Source organism: Anopheles gambiae, chromosome 2 (assembly GCF_943734735.2).
Source record: "Anopheles gambiae chromosome 2, idAnoGambNW_F1_1, whole genome shotgun sequence".
In the NCBI taxonomy this organism is placed as follows: domain Eukaryota; kingdom Metazoa; phylum Arthropoda; class Insecta; order Diptera; family Culicidae; genus Anopheles; species Anopheles gambiae.
This window is the reverse complement of record NC_064601.1, coordinates 36,307,138-36,328,495: the sequence shown is the minus strand read 5'-3', so window position 1 is coordinate 36,328,495 and position 21,358 is coordinate 36,307,138. Positions and strand designations below refer to the sequence as shown.

General features: G+C 43.9%; 1 protein-coding gene across 9 annotated transcripts in view; it reads right to left on the bottom strand.

Annotated features, from left to right (window-relative positions):
- The window catches only part of LOC1275037 (AP-1 complex subunit gamma-1), a 34,645-nt gene extending 15,308 nt beyond the window's left edge, over positions 1–19,337 (bottom strand). The window contains exons 1-2 of one of the 9 annotated variants that reach the window (XM_061645206.1): positions 19,199–19,337; positions 16,545–16,889 (exon numbers count right to left, since the gene is read on the bottom strand). In XM_061645206.1, the coding sequence (XP_061501190.1) occupies positions 16,545–16,600 (56 nt within the window). In that variant the 5' untranslated portion in view covers positions 16,601–16,889; positions 19,199–19,337. Of the gene's footprint in view, positions 1–11,920; positions 11,941–16,544; positions 16,893–19,117 lie in introns of those variants that run through there. The other 8 variants (XM_061645201.1, XM_061645199.1, XM_061645203.1 and 5 more) reach the window with 8 other exon arrangements.
- Positions 19,338–21,358: the final 2,021 nt, after the last annotated feature.

Below are 21,358 nucleotides of genomic sequence, written 5' to 3'. Positions count from 1 at the left end.
TTGTGGAGCAATTTAAACACCGTCCGAGGGAGGGAGAGAGAGAGAGACGGTAAGAGGTAACGATTTTCCATCACGCTTTCCATTTCCGACACCAGTGCAGAGCTCAAAAAGATGGTACGAGAAGTCAACAGGGGAATTTAAACGCCAAAAACTGCCGGCTACCGGTGCTGGTTGGTTGCATGAAGTCTTTCGCACAGGAGAAACCGAGTATGGATTATTCGAGGAGTCTGATTTGAATGAAGGAATCTAATTTGCAACAGATTTGCCTCGGGTGAATCTGGCGAGGCAAGTTTACGCTACTACTTCTCTCTCTATCTTCCACCGTTCGCCTCAGAAAGCCTTTAGAGGGATGAAAGTTTGATTTTCTTTTGCTCAGCCCGTTGTACCCCCTTTGGGAAGCGGGGGCGAAAAGTTAAGACAAAAACATTTGCTTTGTTATTGGTGGGTGGCTAAAATTTTGCACAACAATGGAAAAGCACTTAAAAATACGGGAAAAACTACATCCGTGTGGGGTGTGCGAGGAAGCATAACCCGGGCGCCTCTGATTAAACGAGGCAGCAAAAACTTCGACTCAAAGGTGAAAGTTGTGTTCGCTTTTTAATTAGAACTTTCGCAAGCACGATGCCAGCGTTAAATGTTAAGCTGCGTTAAATGGAATGAAATGAAAACCGTATTGGAAAACTGCACCATTTCCATCCTTCCTCGCTTACCTCGTCAGTTTATGGGTAGTGATTATCGTGATTACGGTATCAATTCGGTTAGCGATACGTGTTTCAAGTGCGATACAATAAAAAAAAACTAAATAAACCAAACAAAACCACCACTCAAGCGCCAAAGTACCACTCCCCGCCGAAAGAGAACCGAGAGCAACCGCAAGGAAATCGTTTATCCAATACACAGCGCTGATAAACGGTTTTCCGTGCACAACGACAACATTGCTTTCTCTCTCTCTCCCATTTTCAGCTTTACAGTGTGTGCCTTTGTTTTATGCGTGCTATGTTTTATGAGCAATTATAATAAAAATGATTTTAAACCTTAAACCACTGATGCTAAATGATGAATAACAGATTTTGTCAGTAGAGGAGATAGAACTTGGCCTGTTTGGCACTTAACTCAGTTTGTTATCTCGCACAAATACGTTGATGGAAAATAAATTTCCTTGGTTTTGGATTTTTTGCATATAAAAATCATTTCAGAACTGTATACTTTTATAATTCAATTAAGTTGAACACGTATTTTAAGTTAGGATTATGTTAACAGATATGAAGTACAGATAAGCATTATGTTTTGCATGAGTTGTATACTCCTTTCATTATATATTTTTTCATTCTCAAAAAGAGGGAACCACATATAAATAATCTCCTCACTGTAGCTGGCAACGTATCCACCAACAGCAAACGCCCCGCAGTGCTTTCGTGCCGCAAACTTTCACTTGTTTACGGTCACTCGATAAGCATCTTAAGTGGTTTTCGTGAGATTTTCTCAAGTACACACACACACACTCTCTCCCTCTCGCTCTTCTCTTTTAGAGGACGATCCTATAGAAACGTGAGGGCTACAATCACTACCTATGGGGTGTGATCAATCTCCTAAGGGGACAAAATGCTTTCGAGGGCGATACAAAAAAAAAGTAGGCGCCAACGATTATGACCAGTGTGGAGGTGTGGAATACCTGTGTGAGAAGCCGACGAGAAGGTTTCCTGACGGGAGTTCTTTTTATTTCCTTCTATTACGGCTGTTCTATGGGCCAGATGATAAGTAAATGATGGCGTAGGTGTGTGTGTGTGCGTGGTCGAAGGGACAAATAAATAATTTGAACTAAAGTTCCAGGTTTCCTTCACCGAGAAGGTGTTGTTGGGAGGGAATGGAGCCTCCATCCGTAAGCCTGGGCGATCGATTTACTTATCTTAATTTATTTCGGGATAAGTTTCATCGAGGGTCGCTGCTATCCTAAGTAAATCTCCTACCTTTTTCCTCGCATCAGGTACACGTAGGTAGCAATTAATTTTAATTATCTTCTTGCTCAGCAGTTTTTTTGTTGTATCAAACGATTTTGGTGTTTTGTAATCGCTGAATAATGCAAAACTTTTTCGGTTAATTATGAACGACAAAAAAACTTTCTTCATCATTTTATTAGACCGATTTTCTCGTAGATCCACTTTTCAGTTTTTCTCTTCTGACCGGTTTTGATCGCAACCATACACTGTGACCAAATGGAGGATCGTAATATTGAAATGGGCGGAAAGTTTTGCTGCTTAGATTGGAAAACTGAACACCAATGGCTTTGCTTTCGCTAGCAGCAAAGGAAGGCAAAGGGACAGGGCGGATAAGGGGGCTGCTGGTAGGTAGGAAGGTCCTTAAAACCATCTGGACATCACTTTTGGTTGGCATTATTCGAAAAGTTTGTCCGTCGTACGGGCACGGCGCGTGTAATAAATTCTGCACTGTTGGTAGGTTTTTGGTGAAATTTGCAGGGCAAGGGCATAGGAAAGCCGTAATGGCCGAATGATAAACGGTGGAAAATTAATTAAACTGTTTTCTTTGCTGTCTGGTGTTGTTTGTTTCGAGAACTAACACACACAAACTTTGATGAATTGTTTGACCTTTGTTAACACGTTTTAAAACGGTTTACATTTTAAGCTGAATGCGACGTAGGTCGTAATTGTTTGATGTTTAACGATTTTTTGTACGCATTTTCGCAACAAATCAGATTTATCTGAACCGAGCACTGTACGGTTCAAGACGGTTTATTGTCTGATTGATTGATAGCATGCTTCTTTTTTACGAAATAAATCTGGAGCTGGCTGTGGGACTTGATTCACATTTAGTAAGCAGGCTTTCAGGTCGGATCGATAATTCAATCAATTCAGTGCAATGTGCCTATGGAACACGGTCGCCTACCGCCTTGTCATGTTTGCATAGACAAAACAACATGTCGTTTGCTTGCTTTTTCTACTTCGGTTTTCAATTTTCAACTTCCCCTGAAAGATGTGAGCGTACACTTTGTTGCGAAATGCCATCTTCAGCCCAGTCTCCCACCAACATCTCCTGCCAGCAGCAGTAACAGTACAGTGGATTTTTTTTTCATTTTCGCCGTAATTTAGCGCAAACCCCGTTCAAGTGTTTCGTAAACGAGCAAGGGTGTATTTGGGCACGCGGGCGCGTGTTTGTGTGTGTGTGTGGTAAAATTACCATTCCGGTGATAATCGTGCGCCACCAGCACACCAAATTGCGATCGCGGGAACCAAAAGCATTGCTCCATTGCCTTGGGCGGTGAATAGCTTTCCATTTCTCCCACACCACGCAATGCCAAACGGTCGATTCTATCGATTGGCGAGGGTTCATTTAAATTTGTCTTATCGTAGGCGCGTTTATCCCGGACGCTTGGCGTACAGGTGTAAAGCAGTACAACGATGTTGGAACGATGATGTACGGTAAATCCCAGAGCACAGCCATGATGGCATGGTGTGCAACAAAGTGTTAAATAGTGCAAGACTTTTCAAACAACCACCGTTTGCTGATGCACCGATGGAAGGATAACAAGGTGGTTTCGATCGATGCTTCACTCATTAACGAACTCAAACACACACATACACACATTCCCACATACAGCTGAACACGATGGAGAAAGAGTTGAATCAGCCAACGAGCCGTAGCGATATTGATAAAGTCGATAAAGTGTGCTGTGGATGAGGCAAGGATAAACACTGCATACCCAACAAACACAGTGAAAACGGAGAATGGGAACAGCACAGCGAAAACAGCACAATCAACACATAAAACGAAAAACCAGTGCCAGCAATATTCCGTATGTTTTCTAATTTGAAGAAACATACTTGCACAAGCAGGGTGAGTGTGTGTATGTGCTCGATGCTCATGCTCTCCATTCGTCTGCCTTTCTCTGTTTTTCACACTAGTGCACACAGCACACACGCTGGTGACGAGGACGTAGAGATTGAACGTCGAGTGCTCTTATCTGCTGATAAGATACAACCAGTTGCAGTTTGGTAGTGGTGTGGTGTGTGGTTCGTACCGCCGTGCACTATGGTTGGTGCACAACGAGACAAGCAACAGCGCACTGGAACGGAGTGCTTGTGCTGATGGTGTGTGGTTGGGGACATGAATGTCATCTGCTCTCTGCACAAGTGAGTGCATCTTACCATGGTCGATGGTAGAGGGTGAAAGATTTTGCCAAAAACTAAGAAGAAAGGAAAACAGAAAGCCACCGAGCACAAGTCGCAGAATGTAATAATCTTGCCAACAGTCGTTTTTCCATCAGTTCGGCGAACGACACAGTACCGTGTTGTGTGCTCGGTTCGAACATGACTTCGAAGATAAGATAATAAGATACCACAAACAACACACGCACACACACATACTCGTAGCGTACGGTTTAACATCGGGTGTCAGCACTGGCTGCAGAAGTGTAGGATTAGTACCACAAGTTGGCCACATTTCGACACCCTGTTCAAGCAGCAGCAGCACCCTGGGGAGCGACAACAGACACGAAGGATAAAGTAAAGATGCCGAAATCCGCGGTTTAAAAGCCCAGCGAGGGGATACCAGTTGAGGTACCGGGAGAACAAGGTTGCTGAATTACACTGTGGTGATTTTTCAAAACGGAGAGCGGAGGGAACGCGTGATGTTACGTCAAAGGCTTACAAACGATGACAAACCCCAATATGGGTGTCGGTTGTTGTGGTTGCTTGCTTACGAAGTAACGTTCCACAGCTAGTGCAGCAATAGGAAGTATGTATGTTTTAGTAGTTGGTTGCTGTTGTCGTTATAAAAATGTGCTTGTATACAGACATAAATCAAAGTAACAAAGTGGACCATATGCAATGCAATGTATGATATGATGTGAGTGAAACACGGTTTGGAAAATCTTTTGGAAATTAGGGTTGAATTGAATGAATTGATAAACTTTTAGATACGCGGACATGGTTCAATCTTTAGCCGAGCCATATCATGCACTGACTGCACGCGGTTTGGTCCAAATGATTAATGTAAACCACGTAACACGTTATGAGGAAGAATGCCATTGCTTGTGAGGTTTTGTTTTTTTATAAGGGTGAAGTAGCTCGTATACTTATTATTAATATAATTATTTAATGTACAATTAACTCTAATTGTAACCTGTTGTAACCTGCTGTTACGCGTCGTATCTAACACCAAATTAGAAGGTTAGTTGTTACGCACTGTATTTGACATCAAATTAGAAGGCAAGTAGTTGTAAAAAAGATATAACATTACTGTTGTATTACATGGAAAAATACATTCGAGCATAATGGTATTTTTCCTATAATGGTGTTCTGTACATGTCTTATCCTATGAAATTTGTTGTGTTCCTTAAGTAAACTACAGCAATGGTGTCAAATATTGGGTACATATAATACTTGTTTATTAACACTTATGTTAAACTTACTTATTAATATACAAATTAAAATATAAATAAAGCTTGGTTCATTTAGAAATGGGACACTTTTTTCGAATTACAGTGGTGCCCCCTGTGGACAAAAATCGAATCTTTGGCACCGTTTAGTTGACTACAGGAAAAACTACATTTTGTCAAATTTTCATCCAATTTAGATATTCCTGCTCGAAGATGTTCGACATGCAAGAGGAGAAGCGAAATTTGATTGTGCACAACTATCTGTTTAATCCATTAGTGTCATCTTGGGAGCTGGCAAAACGGTTAAGTTTGCCCAAGTCGACTGTTGCACGCAACATCATACAAATGTAGAATTGGTGGAATTTACTGACCAAATCAGTGACTAAAACAGCTGTGGGCCGGTTCAAGAATTTCGTCGAAAAGGCGAATAATATATTTGTTTCATATTTTTTTAAAATACATTATAACAAAACCTATGATTCATTCAAACCATTTTTTTTTCTATTGGATTAATCGTATAAAAGATACACGCAATGTAAAGTGCCCATTTCTAAATGATCTAAGCCTTAAGCATATTTTGATCTTTTTTATATGAAATCAATATAACTTTATGAATAGTTATGAGGTTTTGTATAGAAAAGTTAATTAAAAAAAGATATTCAAAATGACCAACCATATCTTAGTAATCTCTAAACCAAATAAAAGAAACCTTTGTGATGAAGCATGAATGTTTTGTGTATTGTTATTTATATTTTGTATAGCATAAGAATTGTCGATAAAAAACCGCGCTTAAAAATAAAAGCATAATCGCATTTGACACGCGGGACATTTTTATAACCAGATTATCCTTTCAAACAGCAGTAAAACTAACAAAGAATCGCTTACCCATTTTGGAGGGTCTAAATCAAAGAGGGATAAACTTTCGAAACCGAAATCAGCAGCGACAAGAAAAGAACGGTCTACGTTATCACAACATGACACAGCTTACAAAACAACGAGAAAAAAGTAATTAATTCCAAGCGAGATTCCCGTTGGCACGGACACCGTTTAATCCTTTTAGAATTAACAATTTCAGTGTTCCTGTTTCGTGCAAATTAAACGTGCCGTTGTACCATCGGTCGACCTATCTTCCACCCAAACATTATGTATTTTAGCGTGGCAAAAGAATCGCGAAAGAAAAATTGGTGACTTTTCCTTCCTTCGCTTCCATCCTCCTTCGTTTGGTGTGCTGTGGTCAACCCTACGCTATCGCGCATTAGAAACAAAACAGCGTCCCACTAATCTGCACGACTGAACGTTGCACGACCGAAATCGCGCGTTGACAAATCGTTTACGAGCTAACCCAGGCATCCATCAACGTGAATGGCCGGCTGGCCGGCTGACCGGTCAGCCCACCCGGTCCATCGATGATATACACCGTAAAGTGAAGTGTTAATGTAGGGTATAAACATAAAATACGACACATTTTTCGCGTAGTGCGCGAAGCGAGAGTGAGAGAGAGATAAAATAACCTTGCCACACTCCCCGCAAAAAGGGTAAGCTTTTTCCTATAGGGCTCGAGTAAACGGGAAGGTAAGAAAAATGGAATGGAAATGACCGATACTTGAGCGAATGGGTATAAAAAGCCCAGCCCGTAACGTGGCTTTCCTTTGGTATCGTTCCTCTACCGAATGCTGACTGCAAGAAAGGTCATAGAAATTTATTACCCAAATTCGCTTTCGTTCGGCTCGCCACCCCGGGGTCGGGTTTCACGCTACGGGAGATTTCATCCGGCACCGGAGCACTCAATCGTCCGTTCAGAACGGCCACCAGAGCACCGCTCGACCGTTGTATAGTGAAGGTTCCGGTGCGACCGCTGTAGTCGCTTTCTTTCCTTTAGGTCAAAGCAGGCGCTGCAAAAATGGCGGAAACCCATCCGAGAGCGGAAGAAATTATGCATAAATCACAGGTTGATCAACCGAACCGGAGCAAAACTACAGAGCACCGCTTGCACGGCTGTTCCGGATGTTGAATGGCAAACGACGACGACGACGACGACAACAGTCCGTGTGCCAATTCGATAAATCGTTGTTTAACGGTGAAAATACATTAAGCGAAAGCGACATGGTAATGGCAGAGGCAATGCACATTAGTGTACAGATGGTTGCCAGGCACTAAGGGCAATGCGGGTGGTACGACCATCAAGGCGCGCGGGATCGGGATGAAGGCATGCAGCTGATGCTGCCCCGATGCTGCCGGGTGGTAAGCTCATTTACAGGGAGCGGAAAGGGCATTGTGAAAAGGAGGAAGGAGGAAGAATAAACCCTCATTGGTGTAGGGAAAGCTCATTAACTATTCGTTGCTATTTTTAAAACCGAATCATCACCATCAAGAGGGAAACTGAGCTTTCTTTTACCGAAAGAAGGCAAAGCATAGCGTTCTCTTGGGGTATTTACGCCACGTTTTCTGCTCTCTTTCTCTCTCTTCGTCTCTCGTTCTGTGGCCAATTTCCCAAATCGGGTAGCGCAAACATTAAATCAGTTCGGGGAATTGTGTTTCCCAAGCTGGTGTTTTTATTTTTTCAATCGTTTTCTCCACATTGCACTCCACCATGGAGCCGCCTGGTGGCTGTTGCTGTTGGATAGGATTAAGAGCGCAAAGCATTACATTGCGTCCATTCTTTCGGTGATTGTTCAGTTCATTTTTTGTTGTTGTTGTTGTTGGGTTTTCTTACCATTTATGCACTCCCAATTGGACTTTCAAAAAACTTCTTTCTCAAACGTTCTAGTCTTCCCCAGCAGCGTACCTTCAATAGACCTTTTTGTGGGTAGACGATGCCGCCGAAAAGGTTCAACGCTTTAATTTGCTTACGTCTGCTTACGGCCTAGAAAAGGGCTTCAAATAATAAAAAAAACGAGCAGGTATCCTCGTTCGGGTGAACCAAAGGTTTGAAAGGAATCAGAAAAAGATTACGAAACAATTTCGCTATAAGTAAGAGGTATTATAGGGTTAATGGTTCCCGAGAAGTACCGTAACCTAGATGGCATCGATCGACCCAGTGTCGATGGGTGTCGCGACAATCGCATTTGAGTTGCCCTTTCCTTCCCACAACCCGCTGTTTCATTTGACCGTTTGCTCAATCAAACCATCAAAGATTCTGAGAAATGAGGAGCCGAACCGATGAGATTCAGCAGACCCACAGAAAAGGCAAACTTTCGGTGCCTCCCCCGTTTGGTGTGACACACTTTGCCGTCGCCGTGGGATCCTTTGGCCCTAACCACATCAAATGACACCTTCGGTGTTTTAGCGAGCTGTGCGGTTGCTTCGCATTAGTTCGACACGGAGCTAATTAAGATGGTTGGGTATGGGTAAGGTTTGGTAGAGTCAATAGTTCACAACAGGGAATGAGTGCACACGCTCGAGTGTTGTGTAAATAGCGCAGAGGGTGAACGGAACAGACAGACGCTTTCGCTAGTTTGTACGTTTACCATTTGCCATTTTGGTGTCTAAACTGTTGCGTTTGCGTTTGAACTGTTCTTTTTTTCAACAGTCAATTCCACACCAACTTCCCGCAAAGCTAAGCAGCACAACCCACCCGAAGGACGGGTTTTCCATTGACGTCACGCTGTATGTCTGAATGTTCGCATCTTCTTGTTTTTGCAACACCCAGGAAAATAACGCAAACGTTCCTTGTTACTGAGCATTTTCTTGTCCCAAGTAATCTTCACCACACCGGAACCAGGACGACACCCTCGCACGAGGTGTGATGGGATTTTCGCGTTCGATCATTAACCGGGTGCGCACGTAGCACGGCCACATCCACGTGTTCACGTTCCAGAACGTCTCGAGTGTGATGCGGGCGGGCTCCGCGAGCCGTACGTTAATGGTTGTCCTCCTCTCGGCCAAGCTCTCTCGCTTCATTTTAGTCCATCTTCCGAGGGGTTGCTGCGTTCAAAATGGTGTCGTTACAATTTCCGAACCTGCTTCAGCTCTCCACCGGTACCACCGCCGGAGGGGGGAACATTGCAAGGGAGCACCGAACACGGAACCTCGGAAAGCAGCACAGCCGAGTGCAGCAGGGTGCTTTTTGGTTAATATTTCATGCGACCATTGAACCACCGTTTCGAGTTTCTCTCGTTCTCGGCTGTTTTCTACTCGGCTCTAATCATAAAATGGCTCCGCTGCTTTCCGCTAGCACGCCAGTCAGTGTGGTTTTTAAGCAACCAAGGCAACCGAAATGAACCGCTTTGGAGACCGACTTAAACCGGATTTAGTGGTAGTCCACAACGATGAGAGTGTGAGAGAGGGTGAGAGTGTGTGTGTGTGTGTGTGGGAGTAGTGTGTGCGTGTGGACATGCCCATGCCCTAGAACATATGTTTGCGGTCGGTCGGTTTGGAGTCGGTTTGAGCACACGGTGCGATTTGACCTGCCGGCTCAAACAAACGATTAATTATGTTTCCGAGCACGGAATCCGAACAGCCGCCGGGGACGGTCAAGTATGTGACATGTGTCTGTGTGTGTATGACACACACACACGACAAGTCCGTGAGATGACACGCGTGGGAGCACTGGCAGATGAACGCTGGCAGCGCCAAGCTTAGAGCCAATTGTATCGGAAAGGATTTGACCATAAATTACGCTGGTCAGCATTCCACAGAAATTTCCACATGCCAGTGCAAGGTGGAATATCAACAGCATCTCCTCCGCCAGCAGCAATCCCCGCATGGTCCCCATCTATCCGCAGATAATCGGGAATAAGGGAGAAAAAACGGGCACGTGCTCTAATTTCGTGAGCAAACAGCGTTGCCTCATCCTCATGGTACGGGCCCGAGGCTGATCGCGTGTCAATATTGGGAGTCGTTTTCATCTATTTGCCGCTGTCCTGATTTGTCTCCGATGTGATGCTAGTGTACGAGTGGCCGCTTTTGTCTTTCCCACTGTCCAAAAGGTTGTGTTTTTTTATGCTGCCCCTAGGATTCATATTCGTTCACCCGATTCGCGCGCCAGTGTCGGGCTGTTAATATTGTTTCGGCTCGCTCGACACGGTATGGGCGGAAATTGAGCACTGCCGACGCACTTAATCCTTCTCGCTGGAGCGTATCCACTTGGGGCCATTGTGTGTTTCTTGCCCGCACACTCACACTTTACCGGAAAGGCGAACTTTGGACGCCACTATCTGCCGCATCGATGTTGAGAGATGCTACAGGGAAGCGATGCCTTACCATGGTTACCATTAGCTGTAACCTAATCAGCTGGAAAAGATTGGCCACGTATTGTTTCACGGCTGGGTTGATGGTGGGAGAATGTATACATTTCTTTTGTGCTTGCGTGTGATCCATCCGATAAGAAGGAAGAGACCGAGCGAAGGGGTCACAATATTGGTCACTATTTGACCAATAAATTGCTCTCGGTTATGTGGCCGAGCGAGTTGGGGCTGAAGTGAAGTGACTGGGCTGCCCAGAACGAAAAGCGATACCGCTTAGGCTTCTAATTGGGCAAATTGTGCCCAGCGGCTGTGCATCATTTTTTGTTCGATTTGCCCTGCGAACCTAACACTGTTTTACATCGAACAACCTTGCAAGAGCTTAAATGCTCGGTGTGATGTAAATCGCTGTTATATGAGATGCTTTCGCACACAACCTTGTCAATCATTTTCCCCTTTCGCCCTCGCTCGCCATTGTGGTAAACTGTCAATCTCGTCATTCAATTGACACGATGGCTGCTTCGAAGACGGATAAGTGCCTTTCAGCTGTCGTATTTCACTGAGCAGCATTTACTGCTACTGTGGCCTACTGTCACTTTTAGCATAAAATCGCGGTGAGCGTTCGGTGTTACATTACCAGCAGTTCAGCTTCGGCTTTCGATGTGGAGGAGAAAGGATCGAGGAAGGAATTTTATTTAAAAATTTCATCTCGTTTCCCGGTGTGATTGAATTTTGCCATGCCAGACGATAGAGAGAAAGTGAGGGCGAGAGGATCGGTCGATTCCGTAAACATTCTTCTCGCCATTCTACGACAAAATCTTTGCTTTGGATCGGTCGGTTACGTTTCAAGCCATTCAAATAAGGGCACGTTTCGTTCGTTTCGCAGGCGATCAGGCCGTATCGGAAATGGGAAAACCGTTTTGTAGCGCTCACCACCATCACCACCAGTGAACATCGCGTAACAAAGGTGCCGCAAGGGAATTCTCCTGCAGACGAATACATCGTGAGTGGCACATGATTGTTTTAGCGGTGCGCTTCACATCGCCTTTCACAGCGGTCTTTATTCTAAACGATCGCTGATAGTGTAAACTTGTAGCGGTGATGCTTTTCATCGAACGCAAAATGGCGGCACGGCACACGGGAAAAGTTGAAAATTATTAGCCAATGGCATTGTAAAGCCCCGTTGTTCGTTGATAATTAGCATTTCCATTCCAGTCAACCGACGACAGCAGTGCGCCATTAGCATCGTGGCTATCGTGGTGAAATGTTCCCATTTACATTTTGGCAAATAAAAGGCGTGTTTTACATGTTCGCTGTGTAGCGAGCTTCCTGAGGGCTGACTTACACCATTAGAGACACATTTGGACACCTGTGGAAGCGTTTTTGGGGGTGATAGTTGTACAGTTTTACACGACCAACGACGTGTTAGGGCGGGTACATCAAAGTTTGTACAAGACTGTGTACCGGCTGCGGACGGACGCTTTTCCTCGAGGCGTCTGTGAGAGCAGTAACGGAATTGATTTAAATTAAGTTAGACAAGTTTGCATCTGTAACGAGATGGGAAGAGGGTGTTATGATCCGGAAGTTTAGCATGGAAATGCTGTTAGCAGTGATTTCAAATTGACGTGGTTATGAAGTTTTCAAATTTCTAAAAGGTATATGGGCTTTTCTTGAAACGATATGTGGAATTCTATCTCGAGCGCAGTTTCAGTCATTTTGTTGATGCTTTGTTTTAATTTGTTTGTCGTTTGTCAAATAAGGTATAAAAGTTATCGATTGATCATGGATCGATGAAAAATGAAGACAGTTTGATTGTAAAGTTAAGCAGTCAACTATAAACGATCCTTGCTCTAATCAAATTTTACATGGAAAGTTCTTGATTACAAACCTTCTATACATCGCTAACTAGAAGTAAATAATGGTAACACATCAAAACCGAAGCAGATAAACAAACGACACCTAAGGAAGCACACATTGTGCCCCAAAACTTTGTCCTCCCCATTGGCCATCAACAGCAACTAACACAAGGGGAAGGGGAGAAGAGGAGGGGGCGAGGAGTTAGTATACCTTGTCATCTGTAGAAGTAGCATTCAAGATTTTCTTTTGCCCCCATTGACCCACGAAAACGAGGAAAAGTTTTGTTCCCAATAATTCTCGCACTACACCATGCTCGCATACCATACGTCAGCGGAAATCAATAAAACGGACAAAATATACTTCCCGACGTATACATTTCTGTCTTGTCGTGCGACTTATGTGTGTTGCTGCCCTACCCGGTGGGCTATTAATATTTCTGCTCCGAATCCAGCTCCAAGTGGCCCATCAATATCAACCACTCAAAGCCGGTGAGCTGCCACAGGATTTTGCGTTTCGGCCTTAACGAAACGAATACATCAATCGCAAATGGAACGGATCCTGTCAAATGGCAACACAGGGAGGCTAGCGGTATCACTCCCTCCCTCCACCACCCTCAAGCCCCCACAACGGTCCATGTGACTGGAGGAGGAGGCAGGACTGGGTAGAAAACAAACAATTTCCGTCAACATTTGCTCCCTCGGGCGCATTCTTCCTTCGTCAAGTGGGCAAAAAGTTGAACTGATATCGTGTTTTTATTGCATAGAAAGACGCTTAAAGCAAGACAGAGGGAGTTAGATGAAGGGAGAGAGAGAAGGGTATATAAATAAGAAATAAAAAAATACATTCCTCTCAATACACGCCGGATGACTTTAAAAGTAACCGCAAATCGAAGAGTCAGGTCATCGGAAGAAATGGTGCGGTAAAAGGGCAAACGCAAGAAACACATAACGCTCGAATGGCATTCGCAGGAAAGTTGTAAGTTGTTTTCCTGCTCCGATCCGCGGCGTCTATTGCCCATTGAAAGTTTGTTTGTACGCACGTACACACCTGATGTCACCGGTGTTATAGTAGTAGTAGTAGTAGTCGGCGAATCGATCCGGGGCCGAGTTTGATGGAGCCAGAAAATGAAACACTCAAGCTAGGGGGTCCTTCCCATCGCGACTTGTCCGCTCGTCGCTGCACGATACGCACCACATTCAATCAAATCATCCCCTGACTCAAACCGCTCTGTTTGCGATTAGATTTACGTGCCGATGAAGAGGAGCGAGCAAGTGAAAGTGATACGAAATGGATGCGACGGATAAACACGGTAGATAAGTTGCGGTTTGACCGGCTCTTTCGAAGTAAAAAATCGTTTTTTTTCGCCGCAAATGACACAGGTGACATTTTTATTGATTGCAATACTAGAAAATATTCGAAACATACAGCAGCAGAAGCGTTTAATTGCAAAGGAGGGAGTGGGGAAGGGTATTTTTATCGCCGTTATCGATCGTGACTAACGGGCAAACACTGGTGCGATGTTGAGAAATGGAATTATTGGCAACACACGACAGACTTCGCACACACACACACACAAGTTGCAAATGAGAATAAAATGATACAGAGAATGTTTTAAAACATTCCGATTTATTGCGCATGAGTGATGGAATTTAATTACAACGATGACCCCTGTAGTCTTCCAATTCCAGTATGTTATTCGGGGAAACAAGTATTTTAATGGAATGTATTAAAGGAAAATTTCAACAATATAAAAAGTAAACAAAATCCATTGCCTTTCAAAAAATAATTCTATCGAAAGAATGTTTCTTGCTTCCTAAAATTGATATCGGTGTCATAAATTACTGGATTCAGAGAGTTCATTCCTGTCAAATTGCAACGCTTGCAACACGTTTATATGGGCAGCACACAGGCCTATTTCTTATCGCTGATGCTACAACTGTAGTTGAGGTATACGTTAAGGGCTTGACTATTTGTTGATTGGTGTACTGCTGTACCAATATAGCTAGTCCTATATATCGCCAGCCCAGTCCAAAGATTCGTTACCCATACCCATAAAAGCCATTCCATTCGGCACGCGTCGTACCAGTAATTTTGAAAAAAAAAAAATGGTATAAATATATTTTACGTACAGAAATATACGAACAATTGTAATCCAATAAAACGCGGTTAGAAGAAAACATAACGGATCTGATTAAATCTAATGAATTTTCTATCATTCTCTTTGATCATTCTCGCCGATAGATACTAAAATGATCATTTTCTCGTTTGTTCTTTTTTGTGTTGAATTTAAAAAAACTGATACACATAAATAATCCAATATTTATGTGTAAACCATTTGTTAACACGAGGTCCCTAATTGACAGTCAAAGTTGTTATTGTTATTGTTGTTGTGGCGGTGACAGCTATTCGAACAGCATATTTTCGAATCATCCGTTCGAATGGCGCAAAGCTTTCGAAATGCTTCTAAAGTGAGACAGCCGTTGGATAGAAGAGCATAACCAGTTTGCGCATTAAAGGGACGAATCAGAAAATAGGTCGGCCGCGGTCAGCATAAGGGTCAATTGAGGTCGTTAAGAAAAAGGGACGCGCGCAAGCGTAAACAAAGTTAGTAGCAACATCAAGAGCAAAGGAGAAACTGCGGAAAACGTTTTTTAAAGTGTCGAAATATAAAACAGTTCCCACTATTAAAAGGAAAATTTCGCCAAGAGTTTTATTTAAGCCCTTTACTTGATTGATCGTTGCAACACCATTAATACTGGTGAGAAAAAGATGGTACATTTACAGTATGTCTTTATATAAAGCAATGGTAAGAATTTACATCATGTTTAATCTACTTCACTGCTCTTCTTGGATTAAAAAAAAGCTTATCTACACTTAACAGCGATAACGAAAGGGATGAACTTAATAGTTTTATCTCGCTATGAATAAAAAAGTGAAAGGATTAAAATGGAAATGCATCCGTGTGACCCTTGCCAAAAGTTATTGCCGACAAAAACTCATTGAAAATGTTATAAAACTAATCTGGTAAGTTTTGCTAAAATTCAGAGCCATAGCATATAAAAAACATTTATTACGCTGGCTCTCTAACGTCACGTTACATCAGTTATTCGTTGATGGGAATGTCTGCCAGCAGTGTGTGGATGCATGACTGAGAATCAGAACCTTTTTTCTTTCAAAAACCGAGAAAGAAAAAATGCAAACTGAATCGACTGTTGCATTTTTCAACAGCTTTCCCAATATACTTCACACACGCACTCACAGCCATCTGCATCGAGTGACCGGCTTTCGAGAGCGTTTCCGCAAGCGGCATGGCGGCGTAGACTACTGCTACCCGTTGGAGTGTGTAATAAAATATTGAACCAAAGGCACACAGTGCACCGAACCGTTCGAAACGTATGTGTGTTCCCGGGAAAGCCGTTGCAAGCACCGGCAAGAGGCACTTTTCATATTTAAACCTCCATTTTCCAATCCTGAGAAATGGATCCAGTCGCGCACGGCTGTCAGCTATACGAGAAGGTCACTTGCATGTAAAAAAGGGGGGGGGGGGGGGGGGGCTGTGAGAAAAAAGGTAGAATGCAAACGTCTCCCGCTAACGAACTAACACAGGATGCAGTAAGTTAAACCGGGAGGACAGAAAACGGAGACCGGATATTGGAACCTGAAGCCCCGTTTGTACGAGAGAACAGGAAGGGCACACAAAAAGGCAGGAGCGAAACGAAACGAGTTCTGCAGGTCAACAGGCGAAAAGGTCAACAAGCAATCCGTCGTCTTCGTCCACATGTTCGTCTCGTACCGGGTGTAGCGTGGGAACGCCGGAAGATAAGGAAGTAGGAGACAGAACTGCAAAAAAACATACCCACACACATTCGTTGATGAAACAAACAGTTGCAGAAGGAAAACTTTTTCTCCCACCAAAGTCACGAAAGTTCCCTCCCTCACTCCATTAGCAAAATGTTGATGATTGTGTGTGTGTGTACTCTCTACACGCGACATGTCGCTTTCCATGTTGTTCCATCATTAGGATCCGTACAGTTGAGGGGCGCAAAAATGGGGGAAGGGGTTGAGGGTAAGGGTTCTTTCGGCTACCAGGTAAGCGACACGTGCGGACCTACCTTCGATTGTGTTCCGGCGGCAGTATGCTCCAGTCGGTTTCGTAGTACGGGTACATGGTTCGTAGGTGACGACGGTGTGTACTGCAGACCCGGTTTCAAAAGTTTGGTAGGAAAAATTCGCGATAGTACTAGCACTACACTGCACTCGAATAGGTGTTTGTGTGTGCGTTTAAATATGCCTTGTTGAGTTTCTACTGCAGCTCACAACACTTCCAACGCACATGGAGCATGGGTAGGGGGTTTCCTTTGCCCCTGTTTTAAATGCACCACACGCTTATTTTAAACTCACTCACTCACTGAACTGTTTTGTTTCGGTTGCCTTGGCAGCAAATAAGTTGCACTGTGCTGCTGACGGAGAAGTGACGGCAGAACAGATGTAATAGAGGAGGGAATGATAATCAAGTAGACACAGAGAAGGATTGCTTAAATTAAAACGCGCCCGTGTAACGAGTCGGACGGACAAAAACATTAAGCGGGGAATGGAAATGCAAAGACAGTTTTCTTTTAATACAGCACCCCTGCTTTATAGCGACTTGCGCAAGGGTAGGACACGGAAAATGGTTACTATTATTTCTTTTGCAAGATCCCTCTTAATTAAAATTTAACCTCTTTCACCGGAGACCGTGGGGGGAAGAATCTTTTCACCTGTTCAGTAACACCTTCCATGGAAACTGTACAACTTCAACAAACGACCCGTGTAAGCGGCGAAGGACCTCTACTGCACGTTCACAGTAGAACACACACACGCACACACATACCCATTGTAGCTTTATGCTGCATCGAGGCAGCCGGCTCAAGTGGCTGAGGTCGCACTCCGTCGTGCTGCACAGCGTTTCTTTACCGCCGGGTTTAAGCAAACAGTAATGAAAAGACGTCTTCAAGTGTGCACGGACCGACGGTTTCCACGTGTAAAAAGACGTTTTTGTTGCGGCTTTGAAAGGCGCCCCAAGAATGTGGTGTAAAGTGTGGGATGGTGAAAGGAAAAGGGCGAAAAGGAAGGGAGCTTTTGTACTTCCAAGAGGAGAACGGTAATGTGCAATGGCAACAAAACCTTCCTGGCTGCACCAGGAATGAAAATTGCTGTGCTGACTGCTGGCTGGTCCGGCGGCTCCTGTCTTCACTCGCGGTCTGGTAAAACGCGTTTAATGAATTACCACCGCCACCGGCGCGACAAGCTCGACTACCTTCCCTAAAGGAACGGTGAAAAACTAACTCTTTTCAGTAAACACATACACGTGCAACGACATTCGATGTACCACACAAGTGGGTAATCGAATAGTGGGTGCCACACACCACATACACACACTACACTACACACATACACACACACACACACACACACACACACACACACACACACACACACACACACAAACACTATAGGGGGAACCGCACAACCTGCGGGCAAATTGCACATGGCGCGCGTGGCCCCACAGATGGGGTTGATGACGCAGAGCGATGGCTTTTCTTCCGCCCTCACTGTGATTCCAGGTGGACTGGAAAGTGCGCCGAGCGGCAACGTGGCAATACGCTTTTGAATGCATAAATAAAATAAGGCAGAATTAATTTTTCCCTCACTCGCTGGCAGAACACTTTCTGTTTGTGGAATGGAGCGCGTGCGAACAACAATACAGGCACACAGGCAGGGACGGAAACACACACACACATACACAGACCGAGACGGCAACGAAGGAGGTTAGGAAAAAACGGAAGGAATAAATTGTGGCATCCTTCAACGCCCAACGGTCCCCCATCCCTCCCCACGGTGTGTGTGTGTAAGGTGTTGTGTGGGCTAAGAATTATGTTGCACGAATAAACACACTCTTTTACAATACACTGCCGCGAAACACAGCAACACAACGCAAACACACACACACATACAATGCTCCATTGAGCCGTACACGGCCGCAGCCGCGGGTAACGAAGATGAAACGATTCTTTCGCCAAAGGGCAGATCAAGACGGCCGCGGCAGTGAGCAATGGTTTTTAGCGGTGTAAAAGCATCCCGTTGGAATGCTGTGGAACGCGCCACCGTGTTACGATCTTGCTTCTTATGCCTTTCTCCAACCCCTCCAAGCCACTCACTCTTTCACCCCGGGAGCTTGCCGTGGCTACAGAAAGGCGGAAATTCTAGCACGGAACACTTTTGTGAATATTTCGTTTTTCGCTTTTGTCATGGCTCGCTGGGCTACGCCACCACACACTTCGGCTCGAAGCGACCCGCTTTGATAAGAAACTAACAGTACGCTGTGGGCAGTAAAGGAGGATCTTTGGTCGGTTGTAATTATTCCACTTTAAATTGGTTTTTGGTAGCGGTCTTTGGCACCCGTACCCGTAAACCCGTACAGCAACACTGCTGTTTGCTGTTATTATCACTTCTTCGTTTGTTTTCACAGATTTGCCGCGCGGGATTTGCATAAAATTGCACTTTTAGCCGTACGATGGTTTCGTAAAACCCGGCTGAATCACACTCCGTGCAGGGATTACTTGTCTGATGAAATAGTACACACAACCACACACACACTGCCTCCTGTCCGCACTGGGGAGAAGGGGGTAAGGGAAAGCGAAATCACCTCACTGTGATACGTGATGCAAACAAACCCTCATGCAGGGACAGATAGCGCGGGCACACGGGTAGATATGGGCGCTTGTACCGAAGCTTCTGCGTGTGCGTAACTGTGCAGTGGCAAAGATTGGCGTCCTGTCGGTGGTACGGTTTTCGCTAGACTGACTAACAAACATCGCTGCTACGTGCGCGGTGAACGCATCGTAGCATGCTGGTCCAGCTGTTGTGACTCGGCCCGCCGGCGTGTTCATCGGAAAAGCCCCAAACAAACCGAAGCCATGGTGATAAGGGTGGATGAATTTCGGATGAACCGACCAACCGATTCACTAAAGGGGAAGGGAAGCGCTTGGGAAAACGGTCACAATTGCAGTTGGAAAAAAGGTATTTGATGAAATTATATTGTCTAACAAGAGTTTGAACAATGTTTTTGTTATGAAATATTTCTAGTGCTGAGTTGAATCAATTTTGGTATGTCCTGTGCTTACCGTAATGCTTTGCTAGACTGCTTAACTTCCTGGTTTTGACCAACGGAATAATGATTTGTTTGCTAGTCTCATTTATTGTTCCTGATGTTACTTACTTCTTATTGTTTAATTTTGATTCCTTTGAAGCTGGTTAAGACATTTAGAAAAAAATCGAACAATAAATTATTAGATTTTGAATGATTGTCTCCGCGCGTTATAGTGAATTATTTAAAACAAAATATATGTTTGACTATAAGCTTGAATTGGACTATTATTTGATAAGACCAACATATTTGTGAAATGGGGAAATCGTTTATCGTTGGCATGTAACAAAGCTTTTGAATAAAAATATAAAAAAAACATAAAGCAAACACAAAGATAAGTAAATGGCCTTTCCTATCAATGAAACTCACACAGAATGTATACGCATAAGCATAGGTTTAACATATTTTAAATATGTCTAATATTAGGATAGAAAAAATAAATACTAATCACCATTAGCTGCTTCTAATTAAAAAGTCTAAATAATTACAACTAAATAATAAACTTTAAAAAATACTTTCTTCTTCTATTTGGCGTAACGTCCTACGCGGACATGCCGGTGTATACAGGCTTTCGAGACGTAATCCATTACCACGCAGCCAGACAGTCATCAATCCTTGCAACGGGGCGACGGTCCATTGTAGGCTTGAACCTGTGACGGGCATGTTATTAAGTCGTTCGAGTTGACGACTGTGCCACGGGACCGCCCCTAACAGTTTAACATAGCATTTTACATGATGAAGTGAGAGACACTAGTGAGAATAAAACATGTGACAAATTGTTCAAAACCGCATCAAAGTAATGGTTACAATATGCTGTATAATAGTTAAATAAAGAAACATTAAAATTTAGATGCATAAGACGAATACAAACAAGTATGCTAAGCCATTATTAAAATGGTTCAAAAGCTACAGTAAATATCATCATCAGCTACAGGAAGGCCGAAAGAAGGTCTTAAAAAAGCAATAGCTGAAAGCAAAATTTTATGATTTCATACTTTTTAACACAAAAGTCCCACAGTGCAGTCGACACGAACACGAACACGATGAACACACGCCATACACCGCCAAGCGTGTGCTTATCTGTTGCTTTCCGCGCGCCCCTAAAGCGAGCGCAAACGTGGCCTACAAAACGTGGGTTCCTTCATCCAGGTGGGTGGTGATGTTTACCACCCGAACCCCCCCGGATACCGTACCATAGCATCGCGCGGAATGAACACCCAGCGGGAAATTTCGACTGCCTTCGTCTTCGGGTGCGTTATCAGCTGTGCAAACAGGTTTTATCGGCGTGCAGCGAAACGAAGGGGTTGCAGCAGCAGGTTTTCGCCAAAGTAGGTGGTAAAAAGACGAAAGGTAAGGTTATCTGTTGTAGTGTTGATGGGGAGGAATTCATTTTTTTTGTTGGTACCCATTTTTTACGTTACTAATTTGGCCATGCTCAAGCCAACAGGTGACACAATTGAACTGCACAGTTTCACATTTGGTTGAAGGCTGGTTGCTGTTGGTTTACCGGGTGTGTTATCAATTCAAACTGTGAAAGTTTCACAACAAAAGGGCGTTTGATAAACGGCAAACGTGAAGCAATTATACAAAACAAATACGTGTAAATTTACCTCAAGATAGTAGGTAGTTGACTGGAACCGTATCAAACGAGTTGGAACTCATTAGTGGAATCGAAGTCACTATTCAACAGCGCAGGGAGCGCAATTGTTAACAAGCCAAATTTAATTCGTAATACGCGCC